The sequence below is a fragment of the Siphateles boraxobius genome, unplaced genomic scaffold (assembly GCF_051911475.1).
Source record: "Siphateles boraxobius isolate OS27281-9 unplaced genomic scaffold, OSU_SipBor_1 66, whole genome shotgun sequence".
Classification (NCBI taxonomy): domain Eukaryota; kingdom Metazoa; phylum Chordata; class Actinopteri; order Cypriniformes; family Leuciscidae; genus Siphateles; species Siphateles boraxobius.
Genome location: NW_027509193.1, coordinates 31541196 through 31565805, shown reverse-complemented (window position 1 = coordinate 31565805; position 24610 = coordinate 31541196). Strand labels below are relative to the sequence as shown.

General features: G+C 40.9%; 1 protein-coding gene across 1 annotated transcript in view; it reads right to left on the bottom strand.

Moving 5' to 3' along the window:
• Positions 1–24610, bottom strand: part of LOC143722283 (Fc receptor-like protein 5) — a 53803-nt gene that overhangs the window by 23599 nt on the left and 5594 nt on the right. The window contains exons 3-5 of the mRNA XM_077213599.1: positions 14683–14947; positions 14136–14404; positions 11157–11417 (exon numbers count right to left, since the gene is read on the bottom strand). Coding sequence (XP_077069714.1) covers positions 11157–11417; positions 14136–14404; positions 14683–14947 — 795 coding nt within the window. The remainder of the gene's footprint in view (positions 1–11156; positions 11418–14135; positions 14405–14682; positions 14948–24610) is intronic.

Genomic DNA, 24610 nt, shown 5'->3' with positions numbered 1-24610 from the left:
CCAGCTCAAATCGGCGGACCATCACTCGGGGATTACTTTTCACAAGTAAGATTTAACCTTTAACCCTTTCACACGTACGGTGACACCGGTGTGATCAGTCTTGGCTGGTCCCTGGAGCGTACGATCAAACCGGTGTGATTAGAACGGTCAGTGCATCACGTGATCAACTGCTAAATTCGCTGAGCGCTGAGCCAGAGATGGACGCACTCAGTGCTGTCATATATCACAACTATTGAGTGTTTTCAACCACATAATGTTTATTTTAGGTTTCAGACATTTAAATACACACAAGTACTAGCAAAACAATGATTTTGAGTTTGTAAAATACACACTGATGTCTATGGAAGCGGCAATAATACTCCTTTACATTATAATAAGACGACACGTTTTATTCATATCAGATACACATTGTGTAGCAGCTAAGTAGCTTTACATTTGACCCTATTCTTCTCCCAGTTTACCGACCACTTACTTTCATGTATTCCGTGAGAAGTGGAGGAATTGACGTGTAAATCCAACAGATCCCATTCTCTGAACTGTGAAACAAACTAACATGGCGCCGCACATCGCGCATACAGCTCAACTAACGCGATCGTTATAAAGGTGTTTAAACATCAAAACACATCCACTTGCACATATTTGACAATCGGAATAACAGTGTCTCATGCTATAGCTAATACATTTGTGAATATTTTTAATAAAAAAGGGAAAATTACATAAAAACAGATCATCATTCATTCAGCGCTGTGTTGTGGTTGCGCTGTGTCACGTGACAAGCAATGACGCGTCACCATGGAAACATTAAAGCGACAAGCTCTAAATAACGGTCGCCTTGAAAAACTCACGCTGGGGGGTCAGTTAGAATATTTTAAACTTTGAAAGGGTTAACATCACCGTACTATTGTTTGTATTTTGTTAGTAAAATATTCAATGTGTCCTGTATCGTAGCTATGTGTATGACCTTTGCAGCAAAAAAAACCCACGTGAAAATCAGTTCGGTATTCAGTGAGATATGATTAATTAAATGCGCTGGCAGCTCATTGCACCTGCCAAACAGATTACACTGAGCGGAGCGGATGACCGGTTTAAGATGGCGGCCCCACGGCTTGTCCGCGCCAATAGGCAGTAGCGGTCGATAGGGCGTCTATCTATATGATGTCTATGGTTTTGTGCGTCTCGAGCGTCAGAAAGTTGAAAGTTGCTCAACTTTATGGTAATGAGCTATGACGCGGTTCAGCGGCAAGCAGCGGCAAAAGCCAGCAACCAATCGGAATATAGACGTCCTCCACGCTGGCTGATTCCGGAGAAACACACGATGTAAACTTTCGTTCCTACCAAAACATTAGTTCAGATAAAATGGAGGAGAAGCTAATAATCGGCGTTGCTGGGTTTCCTATCATTTATGATATGACGTTGTTTGCTCATTTTTACAAAGTTACAAAAGAACGAGGCATGGGATAAAATAGCTGGGATAGTTTACATTTTTGTTCTTAAAGTTGAACTTATTTTAACTTGAATGACGCGTTTTTTAAAACGCTGTGACATGCGCGAGACGCGGCAAAAGGCACAAAGCTCGAGCACACAGTCTAGCGCGTGTTTACATAAATAAATAGAAAAGCAGTGAAGTGGAATGCAAAAACACCAATCTCATGTGACATTTCATGTTGTGACACTTCTCCTCTCCCTGCTACGTCAGAGCGACCCAAGCGTCAACAAGCTTCCCCGTACTTTTTGACAAGTGTCCTTGACAGGGCGTCCAGAGCTTCTTTGCCGCTCATGTTGGCGGCAGTGTGAACGTACGGTAAGGCGGTGTGTCCACCAAAGGGTTTTTAGCTGGCTGAAAACGCTAGGCGCTCTGCTGAAAACGCCTAGCACTGGGCACTTGAGAGCGTTTTGGCAGCGCTGCGTTTTTCACGGCTTTTTCACGGTTTTGAGTAATGAAACAGGCTGGGAGTTTTTAAAAGCCTCAGGAATCTTTTGCAGGTGTTTAGAGTTAATTAGTTGATTCAGTTGATTAGGTTAATAGCTCGTTTAGAGACCCTTTTCATGATATGCTAATTTTTTTAGATAGGAATTTGGGGTTTTCATGAGCTGTATGCCAAAATCATCTGTATTAAAACAATAAAAGACCTGAAATATTTCAGTTGGTGTGCAATGAATCTAAAATATATGAAAGTTTAATTTTTATCATTACATTATGGAAAATAATGAACTTTATCACAATATGCAAATTTTTTGAGAAGGACCTGTAGACAGGTAGGCTAACGTACTTGTGTGAGTGAGTGTGTATGTTGTGATGTGACTGAGGGATGGGCGAGGTTGTAAAGTGCAATATATCAGGGTATAGTATATTTATAGGTAAAAACAATTATTTATTTATTTTTATTCACCAATCACTTTTTAGGTTTTAGGATTTTTTTAACCAAACTTTGTTGAATAATTATTAGGAATATTGATTTGTAATTTCTTTCCCTATTCAGTTGTTCTGTCACCCAAAATGCCCGATAAACATGATTTAAGTCTTTGTGTCCTCTACAGTGGACATGTAGAAATAAATGTCCTGTTTTGTACCAGAAAGTCATATTTTGATTAGAAACCCCAAATATTTTCCTAAGATGTTGATTTACAACAAACAACTTTAAAATTTATCCGATTTAAATAATTATGAGTATTTTCATATTTCCATAACATTTCCAGTGCAACATTTGATCACTACATTAATGTCAGTCCTTTTTAAAACAAAGGAGAAACATCAACAATATGCTTTACATTGACTATGGCCTGCCCATACTTTAACTACAAACTTGGTCCTCAAATCATTATGTATTTTGCAATGGATGTAACTTTATAACGTTGCACTCTTTCTATAAGTTATAAATAGCTAGTAAGATAACGTTAAAGGATTAGTTCACTTTTTTTATTTTATTTGCTGATAATTTACTCACCCCCATGTCATGCATGTTCATGTCTTTCTTTCTTCAGTCGAAAAGAAATTAAGGTTTTTGATGAAAACATTCCAGGCTTTTTCTCCATATAATGGACTTCAATAGGACACAAACGTTTCAAGGACCAAATGACAGTTTCAGTGCAGCTTCAAAGGGCTTTAAACGATACCAGATGATGAATAAGGGTCTTATCTAGCGAAACAATCGGTCATTTCAAAAGAAATAAAAAACTTTAAGTTTTATAAGCACAAATGCTCGCCTTGCTCTGTTCTGTGATGCACGTTCGTGATCCTGTTCGAACTCGTTCATCCAAATGAACAAATCTTTTTTCAAGTCATTTCGTTCGTTGAATGAACGAAATGACTCCGAAAAAGACTCGTTCAAAATGAACAAATCTTTTTTCGAACAGGAGAGTCACGAACGACGGTACGCGCTCGCGCTGTGCAAGAGAGGGGTGATCAGCGCGTACACGAGCGTGATTGACACTGCTAAGACATTCCTCCTGGCTCTAATTGGTTGTTTCTGACCGGGAGCGGTGTTTTTTTTGCAAATGGCAATAGGACCACAGGGAGGAGCCAGAGGAGCTTGATTCAGGACATAAGGACAGTTTTAACAAATATTTGTTTCCAAAAGTTACCTACTGGAGCTTTAATTAAAGTTATGTGTGTAAATTTTGTGTAGTTAATTATGAACCGTTATTAATAGAGTATCTATATTCCATTTCTTTAGGTTTGCATCATATGATCTACTGATGCGTTTCTGAGGCTTGATTGTGAACTCTCTACCATCCATGGTCAGTGCTCGACAAGCACAAAGAGGAGCCCTCACAGAGTCAAATGCTACAACTCATTCCTTGCAGCCCATTGACGAGTTTTTCTTATTTTTGAATTACCTTGCCCTTGGGTCCAAGCAACGGGACCTTGCTGACCGGTACAGTATCCATCAGTCCACGGTCAGCAGAATAATAACAACATGGAGCAACTTCCTGTTCACAGTACTCGGATCAGTGAGGATCTGGATACCCGAAGAGGAGATACGGAGAGAACTGCCTGCAGACTTTAAGGACTACCCTGACACCACAGTCATCCTTGACTGCACTGAGCTGAGGTGTCAATGCCCATCTTCCCCTCTCCTCCAGAGTGAGATATTTTCCTCCTACAAGTCCCACTGCACTCTGAAGGGGCTCATTGGGATCGCGCCACATGGGCCAGTGGTTTTGCAAAAAGAAAGTTAAATAAAGACAAGGATGCTAGACGTTTAGCTACAATTCAAAATGTTCCATCGAAAGTTTTTTTGTGAGAACATCAGTAGTTTTTTGTGAGAACATCACAGGAATTGCGATCACTAGCAGCGCTGAGTCTGACGAAGCCGGAGCTAACTGTGGAGACGGTATGACTTTGGGGATGTAACGTTAGTTGACACCTTTGCTTGCGCAAAATCAAGGAAGAAGCAGTTCTGCTAATCTTCATACATGAAAACGTTTTACCAGATTTAGTGCTACACTTATTGTCTCTTATTTGTTCCCCAATAAAAAAATGTTTTTCACTAAATGTTCAGATTTTATACAATTATTGTGCACTTGTGATTTTTCTAAATTTTACTGCTGAGTTACCCACTAATCTAGTTTATAATAGAAGTTTTTTCATAGATTATGATCATATTTTTTTCTGATTTGTTGTTTTTCTTTATAATGAAGTTGTCTGTATTAAGTAGATCGTGTTTTAACACACAAAAGAATGATTAGGCTGTCAGTTCAACACACAGAGTTATAGAAATTGGACTTGATTTTTTTTTTTTAACTGCGCTGGTAAAATGATTAGCTAACGCTACGGAGGCCATCATATTTTTGACTCATGGCTGAAGTTAAGTTTCTCCAGCTCTCCCCAGGTTGGCAAAAAAATGCGTCTCAAAATGCATCAGGTTGATGCTTTAAAATATGTAATATTTAAAAAAAAATTATGGGGGAGCATTCAGAATCAGAATCAGAAAGAGCTTTATTGCCAAGTGTGCTTGCACACACAAGGAATTTGTTTTGGTACTGAGGCTTCCAGTGGACATATACAAATACAACATGAAACATAATACTACAAATTATAAGAATAAAAAATATAAATATATGAGAATAAAACTATCACAGTTGGGTTTAGTCAGAATAGACATTTTCAGATTTACAGATTATGAACCTATTTACAGTGTTTTGAATATTATAAATAAATAAATCTACATATAAGTATCAACTGAGTTGTGGGATATTGCACTAAACAGTGGGAGTATTGCACTTACAGGCATATGCCTTGGGAGGAGTGTTAACTGTTCAGGAGGGAAATGGCCTGTGGGAAGAAACTGTTCCTGTGCCGAGATGTTCTTGTGGCCAGTGATCTGAGTCTCCGTCTTGACGGTAACAGTTCAAACAGGTGGTGTCCAGGGTGAGTGGAGTCTGTGATGATTTTACCTGCTCTCTTCCTCACTCTGGAAGAGTACAGGTCCTGGAGGTTTGGCAGGGGGGCACCAATAATCCTCTCCGCAGTCCGGACTGTCCGTTGTAGTCTCCTGATGTCTGATTTGGTAGCTGAACCAAACCAGACAGTGATGGAAGCGCACAAGACAGACTCAATGACGGCTGAGTAGAACTGAATCAGCAGATCCTGTGGCAGGTTGAACTTCCTCAGCTGGCGAAGGAAGTACAGTCTCTGCTGGGCCTTTTTCACAGTGGAGTCAATGTGATTGTCCCACTTCAGGTCCTGAGAGATGATAGTGCCCAGGAACCTGAATGACTCCACTGCTTCCACAGTGCTGTTCATGATGGTGAGTGGGAGGAGTGCTGAGCTGTTCCTCCTGAAGTCCACGATCATCTCCACTGTTTTGAGCGTGTTCAGCTCAAGGTTGTTATAACTGCACCAGGCAGCCAGCTGTTCAACCTCCAGTCTGTAAGCAGACTCGTCACCGTTTCGGATGAGACTGATGACAGTGGTGTCGTCTGCAAATTTCAGGAGCTTGACAGTGGGGTCTTTAGAAGTGCAGTCATTAGTGTACAGGGAGAAGAGCAGTGGGGAGAGAACGCACCCTTGGGGAGCACCAGTGCTGATTGTGAGTGTCTTGGATGTGTGTTTCCCCAGTCTCACTCGCTGCTGCCGGTCCGTCAGGAAGCTAGTGATCCACTGACAGATCGAGGATGGTATGGAGAGCTGGGTCAGTTTGGCTGTGAGAAGACCAGGCATGATGGTATTGAAGGCCGAACTGAAGTCCACAAAGAGGATCCTTGCATAAGTCCCTGGTCTGTCGAGATGTTGCAGGATATAATGCAGTCCCATGTTGACTGCATCATCCACAGACCTGTTTGCTCTGTAAGCAAACTGAAAGGGATCCAGCAGGGGTCCAGTGATGTCCTTCAGGTGGGCCAGCACCAGTCTTTCAAACGACTTCATGACCACAGACGTGAGAGCGACAGGTCTGTAGTCATTAAGTCCAGTGATTTTGGGTTTTTTGGGGACAGGAATGATAGTGGAGCGTTTGAAGCAGCAGGGAACTTCACACTGCTCCAATGATCTGTTGAAGATCTGCGTGAAGACCGGGGCCAGTTGGTCAGCGCAGGCTTTTAAACAAGCAGATGAGATGCCGTCTGGGCCTGAGGCTTTCCTAGTCTTCTGTTTTTTGAAGACTCGGCTCACGTCCTCCACACAGACCTTAAGCTCAGGTTGGATGGCAGGAGGGGGGAGTGATAATTGGAGAACAGGAGGTGATGCTGAATGTGTGAAGTGCAGATCAGACCGGGTGTGTGGTGTGAATGAGGGCTTTTCAAACCGGCAGTAAAATGAATTTAAATCGTCAGCCAGGTGTTGATTGTCCACAGATCGAGGGGATGGTGACTTGTAGTTGGTAATGTTCCTCAGGCCATTCCAGACTGATGATGGGTCGTTGGATGAAAACTGGTTTTTCAGTTTATCAGAGTAGTTCCTTTTAGCAACTCTGATCTCCTTTGTCAATCTGTTTCTGGCCTGGTTATACAAGATTTTATCCCCACTTCTGTAAGCATCCTCTTTGGCATGACGAAGGTGTTTGAGTTTCCCAGTAAACCATGGTTTATCATTAGTGAATGATAAGAATGTCCTGGTAGGAATGCATGTATCCTCACAGAAACTTATATATGATGTTACAGTATCTGTGAGCTCATCCAGATCATTGGTAGCAGCTTCAAAAACAGTCCAATCAGTGCAATCAAAGCAGGCCTGTAGATTCTGCTCTGCTTCTTTAGTCCATCTTTTTACAGTCCTTATTACAGGTTTAGCTGATTTCAGTTTCTGCCTGTAGGTCGGTATGAGATGAACCAAACAGTGATCAGAGAGCCCCAAAGCTGCCCGTGGGACGGAGTGATATGCATTTCTTATTGTGGTGTAACAGTGGTCCAGTATATTACTGTCTCTGGTGGGACATGTAACGTGCTGTCTGTATTTTGGTAGTTCACGGGAAAGATTTGCTTTGTTAAAATCCCCAAGAATGATTAAAAGAGAGTCTGGGTACCTTTGTTCCGTTTCAGATATTTGTTCAGCCAGCTGTTGTAGCGCCGCGCTCGCGGTATTCAGTATTCCTCCGGACCCCCCTAATGGGGGAATATCCTTCTCACCCTTTTCACCCCTGGCCCGTTTTCAAGCCTGTAAAGGTAAGAAACCTGATAGATTTATTATTATTTTTGGGCAAACGTGAATTGACGCTGTCAATGAATTGATGTACATTTGGATTTGAGACATTTGAATATAGTGCTCACTGCTCATATGCCTACATGTATGTAGTTGGACAAGTTAGTAAATTACATTTGAGAAATCACCTTGATTATGTCTGAATTGTTGGCTTTGTAAGTTGTGCTTCTTCAAAATTTCAGGCTAAGTCAACGTTTTCTCAAAACTCCCTACTGCAGCTTTAAGGCTTTCTGGTGTCATTGCCAACAAGCTGTGCTAAGCTTATCCAGGTTTCAGCAACATGCTTGTCGTTGTTCAGCAACATTGCTTACCAGTAATGTACTTGTTGCTTTAAGCAAATGTTATCGAATTATATGATTGTATTTAGGCTTCTAGTATTATTGCCGCATACTGTACTAAGCGGCATGCCGTGGTAATTAAAACGTTGTTTAAGGCTATCTGGTTGCATTGTAAAGAATGCTGGCTTCTTTATGCTATCCGATTATATTGCAACATGCTATGTTAAAGTTAGCACATGCTTGTGGCTTAACCTCTTAACCTTCGCCAGTGCATCGGCGCACTGAAGCGTTTTTTTTTTTATTTAGTTCAAATTTACTATCAGATTTAATGTTATACCTTGACAAACTACACATAAAAAGATATAAGACTCAAGATTCAGTATTTGACTTCAGTATTGTATTCTGAGAAACTTATAGTGACAATTATGTCTTAATTTGTGTCAGGAGTTATGAAATGAAAAAATGAGTCGATACCTTTAATATGAATTATGAGCGTCAGCTGGTCCATTCATAAAAAAACACTCCGTGCTGTCGTCATGACAGCGATTCACAAAACAACGTCCCTCAGGGCTTTAGCTCAAAAATGTGCAGACTTGGAGAAATATTGATATATTCTCATAGATTCACATCATATTTCTATGGACAGGAATAATATTTATTGAATTTATACCCAAATGCGTCGATGTAATCATTATGATCGCTTCTTACTGAGATGTGCTGTGTTTTCAATTCATACCAATAGCCTGAGGGCGCTATATGCACAATAATAGTCCATATATGGATCATGAAGAAGACCCATAGTCATGTGACATTCCAGGACGTCACTGATTCAGAAAGTAGCTGACAGTTTTTATCAAGCGGCGATAATACTTTTTGTGCGCAAAACCCCCCACAAATAACGACTTTATTTCAACTATTCATTTCCTTCTCTGTGGGCCTCTAGTCAGTTAACGTAGTGTGATTGCGTAGTGTTACGTCACACGTAGGCTCACTATTGACCAACGCTGGTCATGTGTGTGATGCGTGTGACGTACAACACAGAAGCTCTACGCTATTACACTAGTGAATTGACTAGAGGCCCACAGAGAAGGAAATGAATAGTTGAAATAAAGTTGTTATTTTTGCTAGTTTTTTGCGCACAAAAAGTATTCTCGTCACTTGATAAACTTCAAAAGTCACTTGGACTATTTTAACGATGTCTTTAATAACTTTTCAGGGCCGACAAGTTTGAATCCCTTAGAAGCCTATGGAGGAGTGATCCAGCTCTCAGATTTAGTAAAAAATATCTTAATCTGTGTTCCGAAGATGAACGAAGGTCTTACGGGGTTGGAACAACATGAGGGTAAATACTGACAGAATTTTCATTTTTGGGTGAACTATCCCTTTAAAGCTTACCTAGATTATTGGTAACATGCTCGTGCTGAACAGTAGTTAAGTTTCACCGCAGAGGCCTGTGTTTCAACACTAACTACTTCGTAGTTTGATGATCCCATGAAGGAGTGTGGAATCATGGGAGTCGTCATCTTCTCAGTGATGGAATCATCCCGACGGGAGCAGAAATCATGAATGAGGAAGCACTGTATTTCTTTGCTTAGCTGCAAACCAGTGGTGTAGTCTAGTTTTTTGTAGTGAGTATACTGTGATATATGAAGTTCAAATGAATGTCATGCGCGCGTCAGTGTGTAGTAGAGCACACATTGAGCGCTCATTCAAAGAAACACGGAGAACATTAAGAGTTTATTTCAATAGCAGTCTTTTTGAACTTTAATATTCATAGACACTTAGTACATATCGAGATTTGATTCATTGTATCATTACTTCATTATTTATTCATTCAAAAATGGCCAAATTGCGTGACGTTCCGCCTTACAGTATGCTAAGTTACATTTGTTGCTGAATTCCGCGATTCGATCCGTGTCGCTGCGCAAACACAGACGGGGTGAATTTATGAATGAAAGTTCTTTCACAAAACAATGTTGTTACGAATCCTCACGCTTTTTAAAGTGGGTATATGGAAATCCTTGACATTTTCTAGGTATACGGCGTATACCTGCGTATCACGTAGACTACACCACTGCATCTAAGTCAAAGCCAATGCTGCAGGGTGTTTCCCCGACCGGACTACACTAGTTTTTGTACTAGTTCTGTGATTTATTCAACATGCTAGTTGTATCAGTTTTGTTGCTGCTAATCAGAGCCATTGCTGCAGGTTGTATGCTTCCCCGACCGGACAAGTCGTCTAGTTTTAGTACTAGTATGTGATTATAATGTTAAATTGGCTACAGCAACACACTTGTTGCGGGTTGCACCTTATGTGGGTATTGGCAACATACTTGTTTAGGTCATCTGGGTAAGGGCTTGTTGCTTACGTTTTTCTGATATTGTTGGCAACCTGTTGTTGCTCAAGCTTTCAGGTATTGGCAACATGCTCGTTGCCTTATCTCACTCAGGTTAAAAAAACAAAGGCATCCAGATTTTCGGTGTCAGTTTGTGTTTGGGGGATATTGGCATGTGGTTTTGTTTTGGGGGGTTATTTGCTGCACTCCCTGCTCTTATCCATGTTCGGCTGCATGGATGCACAGGGAGTTCTTGCGCAGAACAGAACCATACCGCAAATCCAAACTATATGATAATGGTCAATTGTATTTGACGATAGTGGCCCTGACAGAAATCAAGCATAGCGTTAGTTCTGGCAGGTCACATTAGTTAAGCTCGCATCAGCTGATACCCGTCTGCCTATAGGACTACGACGCCTTTCACTGTATTCATATATAAGCTCATTCAGTATTATCAGCAGCTATCGCATTTCTCAGGAGCAAATTACCCTCCTCCATCCCCAGGTCCTCCTCTCTTCCAGTCAGGATTTGGCATTCTGATTCCCCTTGAATCAGACTTAATTCTCAAATTACGTTGTACATTAAAATATTGACATTAATGATATCTGTAATACATTCTCGTTGGTTCTGTTCTGTTTATCCTAAGGGGGGTTATTACTGCTCTCCCTGCTCTTATCCATGCTAGGCTGCATAAATGCGCAGGGAGATCTTGCCCAGAACAGAGCCATACCGCCAATCCAAATTATATGCTAATGGTCAATCGTATATGACGATAGTGGTTAAATTAGGTTACACTGAAGTGTTGTTCTCTATAGCTGTTATAGTCACTTATTCTCTTGGTCTTATGAATCAATGTCAGTTTATTCTCAGAGAGATTCATTAAATGAGAGGAAAAACACTTACCTTGTATTGTCACTGCTACTGGTTTACTGTAATGTGTGTAATATCCTCCTCTTCGTGCTCTGCATCTGTACTCTCCTCCATCAGAGACTTTCACAGGACTGATTGTTTTAGTTTCAGCTTCAGGAGATTCAGTGTTTGAGTCTTTTCTCCAGAAAAACTCCCATCCATCCCGTGACTGATCCAGCTCACATCTCAGAGTAACTGAGTCTCCAGTGAACACTGAACTCTGTGGCCGTACAGTCAGAGTTGGTTTGGCAACATCTGTCAATAAAATTATTGGTAATTTGGGAGCATGAGCTCTAAAACGTTTTCAACAGATGATCTCATTCTCTCACTGGTAAATTATTAATTTATTTTGATTTCATAGACAATGCAAGAAACCTTCAGGTCAACATTATGGGACAATCCAAAAACTTAAAAGACAATATTGGTTCAAAGCCACAATATTTGTGTTGATAATCAAGAGCTCGGCTCACAGTGTCACACCAGCAACATCTACACCAGCAGTCAAAGAGACACACCATTCAACAAGTTTTGTGCCGGTGCAGCAGTTTACATGAACATTTAAAATGATACAGTAGATGATAGTGTTGGATAAACTGGTATAGTTTCTGACCAGTAGGTGGTGCTGTAACCAAACCTGCATTTGGTCAGATAAATGGACAGGCAAAGCTAGACAATCTTTGGTTTTTGAGGATATTTGGTCAATGTTGCACATGATGGATAAAAAGGGCTGTTTTTAGAGTTATAGTGATTTCTTCGCCCAATTCAATTTTAATTGTGAGAAAAAATCTGAAATGAAAGTTATTAGAAGTATTCTTTTACCAATGATCAGTGTTAAAAAGGGTTTTGTACATGGCATGCTCATTCCTACGGGGGTCAAGAGATTTCAACGCGCTGCAACTGAAGAAAACGCATGCAAAAAGAAAAACGTACTTATTGCTCCTGAGCATCCCTATGCCCTACTCCCTACGAAGGGCAGTGCCATTGAAGTGGGGACTTTAGAGTGAGCAGGGAACTTGTGTGCCACCATGTAGCCGTTTGGAACGCACTTGGTGAAGGGAACAACGAAAGACCACGTAATTCCCTCATTTCCACCTGGGATGTTCCCATGACAACGCAGCACGGGGGTCCAACAGCTGAAAAGCTGTTCTTACGACAGACATTTCTTATTATTGCTGTTAACATAACTGTTGCAAATATATGTTTTATACAAAAAATTTTTTTCAAATATGTGTTGTATATTGGTGTGTGAGTGTCTCAACTTTAAAACTTGCCTTCTCATCTTTGGACCCTGCATTACCTAAGATTTCTTATGAAACCTAAACATAACATGACCAAATTTGTACAATGTAACTGATGTATAGATTAATTATTTACCCTTGATTAATTATTATCTTACCCTCATGTTCTTTTTCTCTCTTTTATTTAGTTTTTAGTTCATTGTTAACTCTTCTTTTCTCATTTGTATTCAGATGTCATTGAAATATAATGTTATATAACTTGGTATACAATATATGTAATATAATACAAAATGAATTGTCATAAACATGTCATCTTTGTATGTTTTGCAAAAACAAAAAAAGTTTAGAAAATAAAATAAAAAAAGTTTTATATAAGCATGTCCCAACCAGGTTCGTCACTTATTGGGGTCGCCTGCAGCGCGTTTCTGTAAATGGTTGTGTTGTGAGTATTTGGAGCACACATGTGGTGTAAAACTGATGAAGATGTTTTCTTAATTTGTGGGTATTTTTTCTATTTGCATGTGTTTTCTTCAGTTGCGGCGTGTTGAGCTCTCTTGACCACTGTACATTCCCAAGATATTTGGGGTCTTAATTTAGGCCAAGTTATATTGAGGAGGAGTGAGCACTAATAAGTTTGTAAGGAATTGACTTTTGAAGGAAAGCTACTGTATCCTGGTCGTATAAGAAGAAATTACATTTTTCAACATCTTAGTAGGAATTCAGAATCAAAAATCTTCTATTTCCCCTTCTACATAAACGTAAAGAAGTGCATTTTAAAATTATATGTGATATTTATCTAGCTAAGGAATTTCTAAGATTAAAATTGAATCCAGATTCAAACACTTGCCATAGTTGTAATATTAATATTGAAACTGTTGATTATGAATGTTTTGAATGTAGTTTGGTTACTACATTTTGGACTGAGATAATTAATTGGATAAAATAAAAACATATCTATTTTTCCATCTATTACTTGGGATATGGTGAAAGTTGGAATATGTTTAGAAGACAAAAATGTGGACTTTGTTGATAACTACTTATGTTAAAATATTTTATTCACAAATGCAGTTTTGAAAACAGCACCACAGCCTAATGTCTTTAAAAAGAGTTAACCCTAAATATACGGAGGCCTACAATTATGAGAACTTATGTAGCCAGAAAATTTTATATTGTTTTAATATTTGAAATTGGATTTTTAACGCCTACAAATATGTATGTATTTATTATTATTTTTAAATATATTTTTAAATATATTTCTTGCTTTTGCTTTTTGTTTCTCTTTTGTATCATGTATTAATAATTGGTAACACGTATGGTCCCCTTTAGAAATTAAACTGACTACGTAACATTGCAAGTAGCCTACATACAACTTATTCTACTAACCCTAAATTATCTAATGCTCAACTAATACTCTAATGAAAGTTAGTTGACATGTAGGTGCAGTTTTACTCTTAGTCAACAGAATGTCTAAAGTGGACTATTAAAAATAAAGTTTTACCAATTATTATATCTCAGTCTGTAAGGACTTATAGTTAAAAAAAAAGAAGAAAATTCATCATTGATATACATCATGACTACTTTTTAGGGTGTTTTTTGGTAATAGATGTGAAAAATCAAAAAATCTGCGAAGAATCTTATTTGTGAGAGAATTTTGGTTCAAAAGTCTTAATGTGAAGAAGCATATCATTAATAAAATGTTAAACTTGTGTTTTCATGAAGAGATGATCAAACTCACCTGATACTGTCAGTGTAACTTTATCACTGTGTTGTGACCAGCGTGGTCCTTCAATCTCTGTCCCATTACAGGAGTATTTACCTGAGTCAGACTCAGTAACAGAACTGAATGTGTGTTCCTGTCGTTCACTGAAAGCACTGGTTGAACCGTCTTTATACCAGTTGTACCGCCAGCTAGTGACTCCTTCATCATATATGTCACATCTGAGAGTGACTGTCTCTCCTCTGAATACATGATGATCAGGTTTAATGGTCACTCTGGGTTTTGGTCTCTCTGTAAAAAGACAATAAACAATTAAAATAATGTGATAAATAAGAGAAAGAACATAAATAATAATAATAATTATAATAGTAATAATTATTATTATTCAAATAAATTCAATAAAATATGCTGTTTTTAAAGAATGAACAATTACTTAATTGTAAAACACACATTAAATTAGGTTACACTGAAGTGTTGTTCTAGCTGTTATGGTCACTTATTCTCTTGGTCTTATGAATCAATTTCAGTGTATTCTCAGAGACGGTCATTAAATGAGAGGAAACACTTGCCATGTATTGTCACTGCTACTGGTTTACTGTAATCTGTGTAATGTCCTCCTCTTCGTGCTCTGCATCTGTACTCTCCTCTATCAGAGACTTTCACAGGACTGATTGTTTTAGTTTCAGCTTCAGGAGATTCAGTGTTTGAGTCTTTAATCCAGAGAAACTCCCATCCATCCCGTGACTGATCCAGCTCACATCTCAGAGTAACTGAGTCTCCAGTGAACACTGAACTCTGTGGCCGTACAGTCAGAGTCGGTTTGGGAAAATCTGTCAATATAAAGCCAGTGAGCGCATGAGATTTTAATGTTTTTCAGCAGATCTCATTCTCTTACTGGTAAATCATTAGTGCATTTTTATTTCACAATGTAATAGAGCTGCTGGCAGGAATTACTGGAACAAACAAGGGGAACATTCACTCAGCGCAATGCAAAGAGTTAAAGGACAACAAAGGTGTAAAGACCCTCTTATGTGGAGTTCAAACATCCTTTAGGTTGGTAGCAGTGTTGCCAAGTCCACTTATTATAAGCAGAGACAATTTATATAAAGACTCGCCACTTCCTCAATCCTCAATACAACTATATAGGGAAAACCAGTAACGCCAAAGATGGCGGTTGTATGCACATGTCCCGCCCCTCCCGCTGGAAAGCCAATCGTCTGCTTTTAACAGTCAAGACGGGAAACATTTAAGCCTATCTTCTGGTTCCTCTGACGCATGCGCACAGTTGAGGTTTGCGGCAGCGGAGACGATTTGGCGACAGCGAGTTGTGTTGTGTGCAAGATTAGATGAAATCCACACGGAAGAGGGTGATAACAACGCGAAGGCACCGGACTACCAAGGTAGTTAAAATATGTTTAAGGGCTCGGCACAACACCAGCATTCTGGATAGAGATGTAAATGAAATTGGTGTCGCGAACCCTTGCGCATGCGTAGTAAAAGTATAACCTGTGGGGAAAAGGGCGTTTTAAACCTTATTTTGGGGCAAAGTCATCAAACTTTTTCAGCAATTTTTATCATATTTTACTGCTGTTTCTATACATGCAGTTTCTATGTCCTGGTGACCAGTGAAAGTGCAGTTCTGACTTTCTTCCCATTCATTTAGATAGGAGCCTGGTCTTGTTAGTCTGAAATAGCTGCCCGTAGGCGTTACCAAAATGGCGGCTGAGTGGCATGACTTGCCTAAAAGGACTTTGTTATAAGCGACTTTGGGCTTGTTTTTCTGTAAAGTCGCTTACAAATATTGGTAGTCGTGGGTCGCGTTTTTTTGGGGGCTTTTTTCTAAAGTGTAGTTGCTTATTTGGACTTATTCCCAGCTCCATAAGTTGTCAAGCAGATATTTTCTATATGTTATTTAAAGGTGCAGTGTGTGATTTGTAGCGGCATCTAGTGGTGAGGTTACGAATTGCAATCAACAAAAGTTACGGTGGCCGACAGGAAAATGTCATCGTCTGAGACAGCAGAGAGTAGCCAGTTCAGCAATGAGGTTTCTTCACAAGGATAAATTAAGGAATTATGTTGACTTAACTATTCAGTAAAACTATGTTATTGCGAATTTTATTGTTACTTGTTCATCATTGTGTCAGTGTTTTATTCGCTGAACTGAGCTTGCTTCCTTGCACGAAGAGCAGTAACGAAACGCGTTTGTCCGTTTAGGGCTACTGTACAAACATGTCGGCACATTTCAATGTAAGGGAACCTGCGGTGTGTGTAGGTAGAAACAAGGTCATACAAATATAACGGTCCATTAAGTAAGGCCTTTATACACCACTGAAAACTTCTTTTTCAAGGTAGTGATGAAACACGCTCTGTAGCGCCGTAGAAAAAGATGCTTGTTTTGGGCTTGTTTTCACAGGCATGGTTGCTTATTTGTCTCGCGAGATCTGGCAACACTGTTTTGTAGCCCTGAGCTCACTGCAGGGTTTCACACCACCTACATCCACAACAGCAGTCAGTGAGACACACAGTCTCAGTTACCAAAGGGTTACAAATTGTTGTTGTTCAAATTACTCTGTTGTTGCAGGTCCAGCAACTCTAATCATTTCTATTGAATCTGTTCAGTTTTTGTGGAGTCTGTAAAGTTGCTAATACTTCAAGACAAAGTAAATGTCAAAAGAAATGTAGTATTTCTATGTTCTTCATAACAAATTTTGGAAATGTAATATTTCTGAAGAAAATGGCATTTTTGTTAGTGAATGTTTTGGGTGTTTTGTTACACTTCAGAACCCTCTGTCTGGTGTTACTCACAACACATGAATCCTTTATATAACTTTTTAAAAAAGCTGTATTCATAATCATGACACTCATTTCTTTTTAAGAAAAAGTTAAGTTCTTAAAGTGCCCCTATTATTTTTTTTTTCTAATATTCCCTTTTATTAAGTGTGTAATATAGCTGTAAGCGCCATTTATTAGTAGCAAGTTTGTTTATGTTATAACATTTGTTACTATTTCATTCTTGTGTTTATTTTGGTATATTGGTACAACTTCTGTATTGGAACTCTTATTTTGAAGTTTCAAGTTTCAAGGAAGCTGTAAGTAAGGTAAATAATAAAAAAACGAGTGTGGACGGCAGAGCAACACGGTTGTTTTACCGTCGTTGGTTCTCTCCGAGCTTACTCAACGCGTAAAACTGTCTTATGTCGTTCATACAATGTGGTTATGATAAGAGAAGTGAGTTTAGTTGAAGTTTATAGTTACGAACAATTAAGATAGCCACTACAATAACTGTTTGTGAATGTAAACTATCTGCAAAGTCGAAAGTGCACAATAAATAAAGTTATTTTGTCTCAAAAGAAAGAATCGACTCTGAACCACCTTTACGACTCGCTTGTTATTTGAATCCTACTGCTTTACAGTTCTATGTCACTATACATTTGCATAATGACTGCCTATGTTGAACAAATTGACCAGCCCTCAAATGTCATTTTACTGACGACTGCTTCTCAAATCTCGGAGTTCAATGCGGGATTCGCAAAACGCTTGCTCTAGAAAGATGGGTCAGTACCCAGTTTTTTTTTTGGACCAGCTTGCTTCTCAGAATGAATCACAACCTGTAAGTATGAATACTTATTGATTGTAACAAAGGTTAATTGTAATGGGAAGAAGGAGGAATATGAAGAAAGGAATATAAAGAAGAATTATTTTCATAATAAAACAAACTAAACACAACGTAAAATTCAGGCCTGGTCTTCTCTCATCCTTCACTGTTGTCGCTCCTCCTTTTATGCTTCCGCTTCTCTGTGAGAGACACAAGACCGGTGCGTCGTGCACGTGTCGCTCATTAGCAATTAGGCCACCGGCCTCGCTCCGTTCTCTCCCGGCCCTCTGCCTCGTCCTGCTCACCACATTGATGTATTTTCTACCGGGTGTTCAAAATACTTAGTTTTGTGTTTTTTTATTGTGTAAAAATAAATTTACAATATACTACAAATAAATTAGAAATATGCACATCGATTTGTTGATGGACATACTCTTGTTAATGCTGGTGGTGAGGAATTACAGTTGTAACATCTCATAAGATACCTAAAACTGAGTAGCGTATCAGTGAGAAACGCCCTGCTCAAGCCATCCTTGCTATGGAGGTTCAGGTTGAGCAACTAGTGTCGGTTAATGGGTTCACTAACTCATTACTTTAACTTCAACTTTTGTCTGTCCCTTCGAGACCCTAGTCCCACATCGCACTCGATTTCGTCACCGGCCTCCCGCCCTTCCAGGGCAATACAGTCATTTTGACCGTTAGGGATCGGTTCTTGAAAGGCTGCTCATTTTATTCCCATTTTATTGCCCAAATTACCCTCTGCCAAGGAGACAACCGTTACTGTTGTTGATCACGTTTTTCACATTCATGGCCTCCCGATGGACGTGGTCTCCGACAGGGGACCCCAATTTGTTTCCAAATTTTGGAGGGAGTTTTGTCGAGTGTCAGTCTGTCTGCTGGGTTTCATCCTCAGACCAACGGCCAAACTGAGCGGGCCAACTAGGACTTGGAGAGAGTGTAGCGATATTAGGTGTCACAGAATCCATCCTCCTGAAGCCAGCAACTCTCATGCGTTGAGTACCCACATAACTCATTACCAGTGTCGTCCATGGGCCTCTCTCCATTTGAGTGTAGCTTAGATTACCAGCCACCTATTTTCCCAAGTCTGGAATCCAAAGTCGCAGTCCCCTCTGCTCACTCCTTCATCCAGAGGTGCCGTTACACTTGGAGGAGAGCCCGAGAGAATCTCCTCCAGGTGGGAGCTTGCACTAAGGCTCAGGTTGGCAAAAAGTGTGGCTTTCTTCTAAGAATATTCCTCTCCGCTCAGTTTGCAATAAACTAACACCCAATTGCCCGTCCAGGTCTCTGCGCCATCTACCATTTGTGCTTGTGGCCGCCTGACCTGTTACTGTCTTCGTCTGGTTTATAAATAAACCTTTTACTTGCATTTTGCATCCTGTCCTTTATAACATCACATAATATCCCACCCTCCCAGGGCAAGACGGTTGTTTTGACCAGCCGAGAGAGCCAACCAAGATTTGGAGAGAGTGTTGCGATGTTTGGTTTCCAAGAATCCTTCCTCCTGGAGTCAACAACTCTCGATTCTCGTTCTCGTGGAGAACGCCCACAATTCGTTACCAGTGTCATCTACGGGCCTCTCTCCGTTTGAATGTAGTTTAGGTTACCAGCCACCGGTTTTTCCCTGTATGGAATCAGAAGTCGCGGTCCCCTCCGCTCACGCCTTCGTCCAGAGGTGCCGCCATACTTGGAGCAGAGCCCGTGAGACTCTTCTCGAGTCTGATCGAAGGCCGATCGCCACAGGTCGAAGCCTCCCGTATATGTCGTTGGTCAAAAAGTGTGGCTTTCAACCAAGAACATTCCTCTCCGATCCGTATCTAACAAGCTTGCTACCAAATTTATTGGCCCGTTCACTGTCACCAAGATCATTAGTCCGGTGGCAGTCCGACTCAAATTTCCTCCGGCGTACAGGAGAATCCATCCCGCCTTCCATGTTTCTAAAATAAAACCTGTGTTTCATTCACACATTAATCCGCCGGTCCCTGTGTTTGTGGCCGCCTGACCTGTTCCTGTCTTCGTCTGGTTTATAAATAAACCTTTTACTTGCATTTTGGATCCTGTCCTTTATAACGTAACACTATCGGGAGAGACTAAATAACACAGCAAAGCAGCATTATTTAGAGAAACTGCATGCAATCAACAACATTGACATGTACAACCTGCCAGCTACAGAATGGGCGAAAGACCCAGTAGCACTACCACCTTTCACATACCTGGATATAGTGAATTACTTGGTTTATGGCGTCAGTGCCTACAAAATGCACGAGTTCAGATGTTTCAAGTCATTAGAAACTTATGAACAATTCTGCTGTGGCTGGGTGCAAAACTTACAAACCCACAATCCTGCAAACTACGAGAACACAATCATACTTGCCATACTTTTTTTACAGTTGTAATGCTTATTGAAAAAAGTTGTAAATGGTTAAATATACTAATAATATAACTCTATTAGGTTTATTGTAAAAATGCTCTCCTTCATTCCTTTTCCATGTCAGAAATGTGAAAAACCAAATAGTCGTGGGACCTGTTATGGCAATTTTTCACACAGCAGCATCGTCCAGGCATAGCGAAATATAGAGATAACCTCACTCAACAAAGCACTGTTTCCAAGCACTGGTTACAACTAGCTACCACCTAAGAGGGTGGCAGTGTGTAACTTACGACAGCCGTGACGTCACCTTCTCATTCCCCATCAATGCCAGGTTCCTGGTTATGTTCGAGTCTCCCTGGCCTTGTGCTGTGGATTTTTCTGTTCCTGTCTCTGTGGATTGTTTGTCAGCTGGGTTCATCTTGGAGGACACGGTTGCCCATTGTGTCCCTGCGCTACCAATAGAGACTTTGCATCTCCACATGCTTCACCTGATTCTTACTTTCACTTTTGTCGGGACTCCTCATAATTAATTGTTATATTTCACACTCGCCACTGAATCCTCCTTTGTTAGCCTGAAAACTAGTTCTTCCAATGTTTTATCATCGGACTCGCGCTCGGATTGTTAAAATCGACGTCATCTCAGTGTGTACACACAGCTGACGTTCATTTATGGTAATGGCCATGTAGCTTCTGACAGGCGCTGTACGCGGTAGACCAATCACAACCGACTGAACCATCAGGCCAATCAGAGCAGAGCAGCTTGCAGAAAAGAGGGATTTAGAGAGACTGATTCATCCAATAAGTCGTTTGAGAATCATTGAACTATGTGGTGATGTACAATATATATATGTATATATACAGGTGCTGGTCATATAATTAAAAAATATCATCAAAAAGTTGATCGACTCCATGCCACTCCGCTTTGCTGCAGTAATTCAGGCAAAAGGAGCCCCAACTAAGTATTGAATGCTGTACATGCTCATACTTCTCATGTTCATACTTTTCAGTTGGCCAACATTTCTAAAAATCCTTTTTTTGTATTGGTCTTAAGTAATATTCTAATTTTCGGAGATACTGAATTTGGGATTTTCATTAGTTGTCAGTTTTAATCATCAAAATTAAATGAAATAAACATTTGAAATATATCAGTCTGTGTGTAATGAATGAATATAATATCCAAATTTCACTTTTTGAATGGAATTACTGAAATAAATCAACTTTTTGATGATATTCTAATTATATGACCAGCACCTGTGCATATATATATATATATATATATATATATATATATGAAAAAAATAGTCTTTTCTTTTTACTTTTGATGCATGTAAACCAGTTGTGAGAGACCTCCAAAACAAAATTAGGAGACTTTAAAATAGCATAATAGAGACACTTTAAGATAAATTCCTAAAAAATCCTAGAAGAATATTCTTTTTGGGATTTAAGAGCGGTTGGAGGTTATCCTGACTTTAAGAAGCTATTTACAATGATTTTTAAGAACATTCTTTTCAGGAATTTGAATACTTAATACATTTTGGGTAACACTTTATTTTAACATGTTACTACTGTACATGTACTTACTATAGTAATAAAAGTAAATGATGTATAATTAAACCAAGTTACTAAACCAAACCCTAACTCTAACAGCGACTCTATAGTAAGTACATGCAGTTATTTAATATTACTCACTACTTTTTAGTAAGTACAATGTAACATGGTCACATAAGGTGTAAAATAAAGTGTAACCAAATTTTGTCTTAAGAACAACCTTAAAGGGGCTATATGTAGGTTTTTACTTAAAAAAATCTTTAAGATAGAGTTCCCTTTCAAGGGAACTTCGAGCTGCGTCAAACGCTGCGGGAACGCCCCTGCGTTGTGCGTCATGAAGCACGTATGGAATCAGCCCAATGGAGAGATGAAACGTCATAGGCGGGTGACGTCATCGACCAGGAAACTATAAAGCACCCCAAAAACACAAGCGCATTAGCTTCTGTGCTTTCAGTCGCGCTACATGTGAATCTGTCCCTGTGTGATATTGTCTGTCTTACATACCCTGCACCACACAAACAATTTATCCCTATATATATATATATTGAGAGATTATGGCGGACGAACAGCAGTTTAGAAAGTGTGTTCCTCCCTGCTCGCGTTATTTAACGAGCGGGGATACACATGATCTTTGTGTTGTTTGTTTGGGAGTTCAGCATGCCCAGTTTGCTCTCGAGGGAGCAGACTGTGAGCATTGCGAGCGTCTGCCGTTAAGGACGCTCCGCTCCCGCCGATCGCTCTTTGAGGAGAGCGGTTCGGTGCGCGCTCCCCGCGGTTCGGGTCCCGCTTCTGCCGAGGCAGAGCGGCGGCGCTTATCGTGGGGATCGCAGATGGATCTCACAGCGGGGTTTGAGACGGGCTCTGCCTTATCTCTCCCTTCACCTGTGAGATCCAGTGCCTCAGTCCCGGGTTCGGAAGCACGCGCTGCGGTTTCTTCCGCTCGGGCTGAGGCACCAATGCTGCAGCTATCCAGTTCTGAGGAACTTGATGTTGTTAGTGTTGAGGGAGATGTGGAGGATTCGCCACCCCACACTCCTGAGTGTGATGAGCTTATGGAGGTGTTAACAAGAGCTGTTGAAAAACTTAATATTGAATGGCCAGTGACTAGACAGGAGTCTGTTTCTAAATCAAAGTTGGATGAGAGATTTTTGCCGTCACGTGTGCAGCCTCCACGCCGGTGCCTGCCGTTTTTCCATGATCTCCACACCGAGGTGTCGAAATCATGGAGAAAACCGGTGTCATATAGAGTGTTTAGTCCCCAGACTTCAACATACGCTAATATTATGGGAGCCAAGGCTCATGGTTATGGTGCTTTGCCTCGTGTGGAAGAGACGCTTGCGAGCCATCTCTCCCCCGAAGCAGCATCATCTTTTAAGGCACCGGCATTACCCACCAAGCCTTTAAGAAACACTTCGGCTTTGGTGGGTAAAGCATATTCGGCAGCAGGTCAGGCTGCGTCATGTCTGCATACTATGTCAATCTTGCAGGCATACCAGGCTGATCTGCTAAGGGACATGAGTGAGAGTGAGGAGGTCAGTACTGACGTAGTTCGCGAACTGCGTCAGGCTGCTGATTTATCCCTGCGTGCCACCAGAGAATCGGCCAAATTAATGGGTCGTTCTATGGCAGCTCTGGTGGCCGCAGAAAGACATTTGTGGTTAAATCAGACTAATATTAAAGAGAGAGAAAAAGCTTTTCTTTTAGATGCTCCTCTTTCTCCCATGGGGTTGTTTGGTGATGCTGTGAATTCAGTTATCGATAAATTCCAAGAAGAAAAGAAACAAACTGCAGCTTTTAAAAAGTTTCTTCCCCTTAAAGTTCATGTCCCTGGGGCTGCTGGGCGGGAGCAGCCCCGGCCGTCTTCGAGCTCATCACATAGAGCGCAGCAGAGGCAGAGTGTCGCGTCTCGTGCTCCCCCTGCTGGACAGTGGGCTCAGCCGCGACACTCTCAGCCGAAGCCTTCTCCCAGTAGAACTGATCTGAGGACAGTTATATTGGCTAAGAAGGCTTCAGCTAAGAAGAAGTCCTGACGCCAAGCCGTTCAGGATGCTGAGGGTGGTCCCCACCGAGGCGGAAAGGTGTTCACCTCTTTTTACGGTGCCCATTCCTCCTCGGTGCCCTCAGGGGCTCGTTCTGCCAACCCCGCCTTTATGCCGGGGCACAGACGATCCCAGCGAGCGCTTTCCCGAGGGACGCTCGCTCCCTCTGAGGAGGGTCTCAGAGCGGTCAGACCAGTTGTTCCCTGCCGGTGCGCCGTTACAGGGCGCTGCGTCTGCTGCTCAAGTTACACCAGAGGCCAGTCTCGAGAGGCTGGTACCCTTAGTAGAATTTCTGGCAGAGTGGAAAAGCCTTCCAAAAATATCTCATTGGGTCCTGCAGACAGTAGAAAAGGGTTATGCTATCCAGTTCAGGTGTCGTCCACCAAAATTCAGAGGGGTTCTGCACACAGTGGTGGGCCCCGAGCAGGCTCTGGTATTGGAACAAGAGGTGAAAACGCTCCTTCAAAAAGAGGCTATAGAACGGGTTCCTCCTCCCAGTTTGGAGTCAGGTTATTACAGCCGATATTTCATCGTTCCAAAGAAGGATGAGGGGTTGCGTCCAATTTTAGACCTGCGCATATTGAATCGCTCGGTAGGGAAGCTAAAATTCAAGATGCTCACTATCAAGCAGATCGTGTCTCAAATCAGGTCCGAGGACTGGTTTGTCACGATAGATCTGAAGGACGCATACTTCCATGTGTCCATCCTTCCACAACACAGGAAGTTCCTGAGGTTCGCCTTCGGGGGCGAGGCGTACCAGTACAGGGTTCTTCCGTTTGGCCTAGCTTTATCTCCCCGCACTTTCACGAAATGCATGGATGCAGCACTAGTGCCTCTGAGGCTTCAGGGCATTCGTATTCTCAATTACATCGACGATTGGTTGATTTTAGCTCAGACCGAGCAGATGGCGGTTCGGCATCGA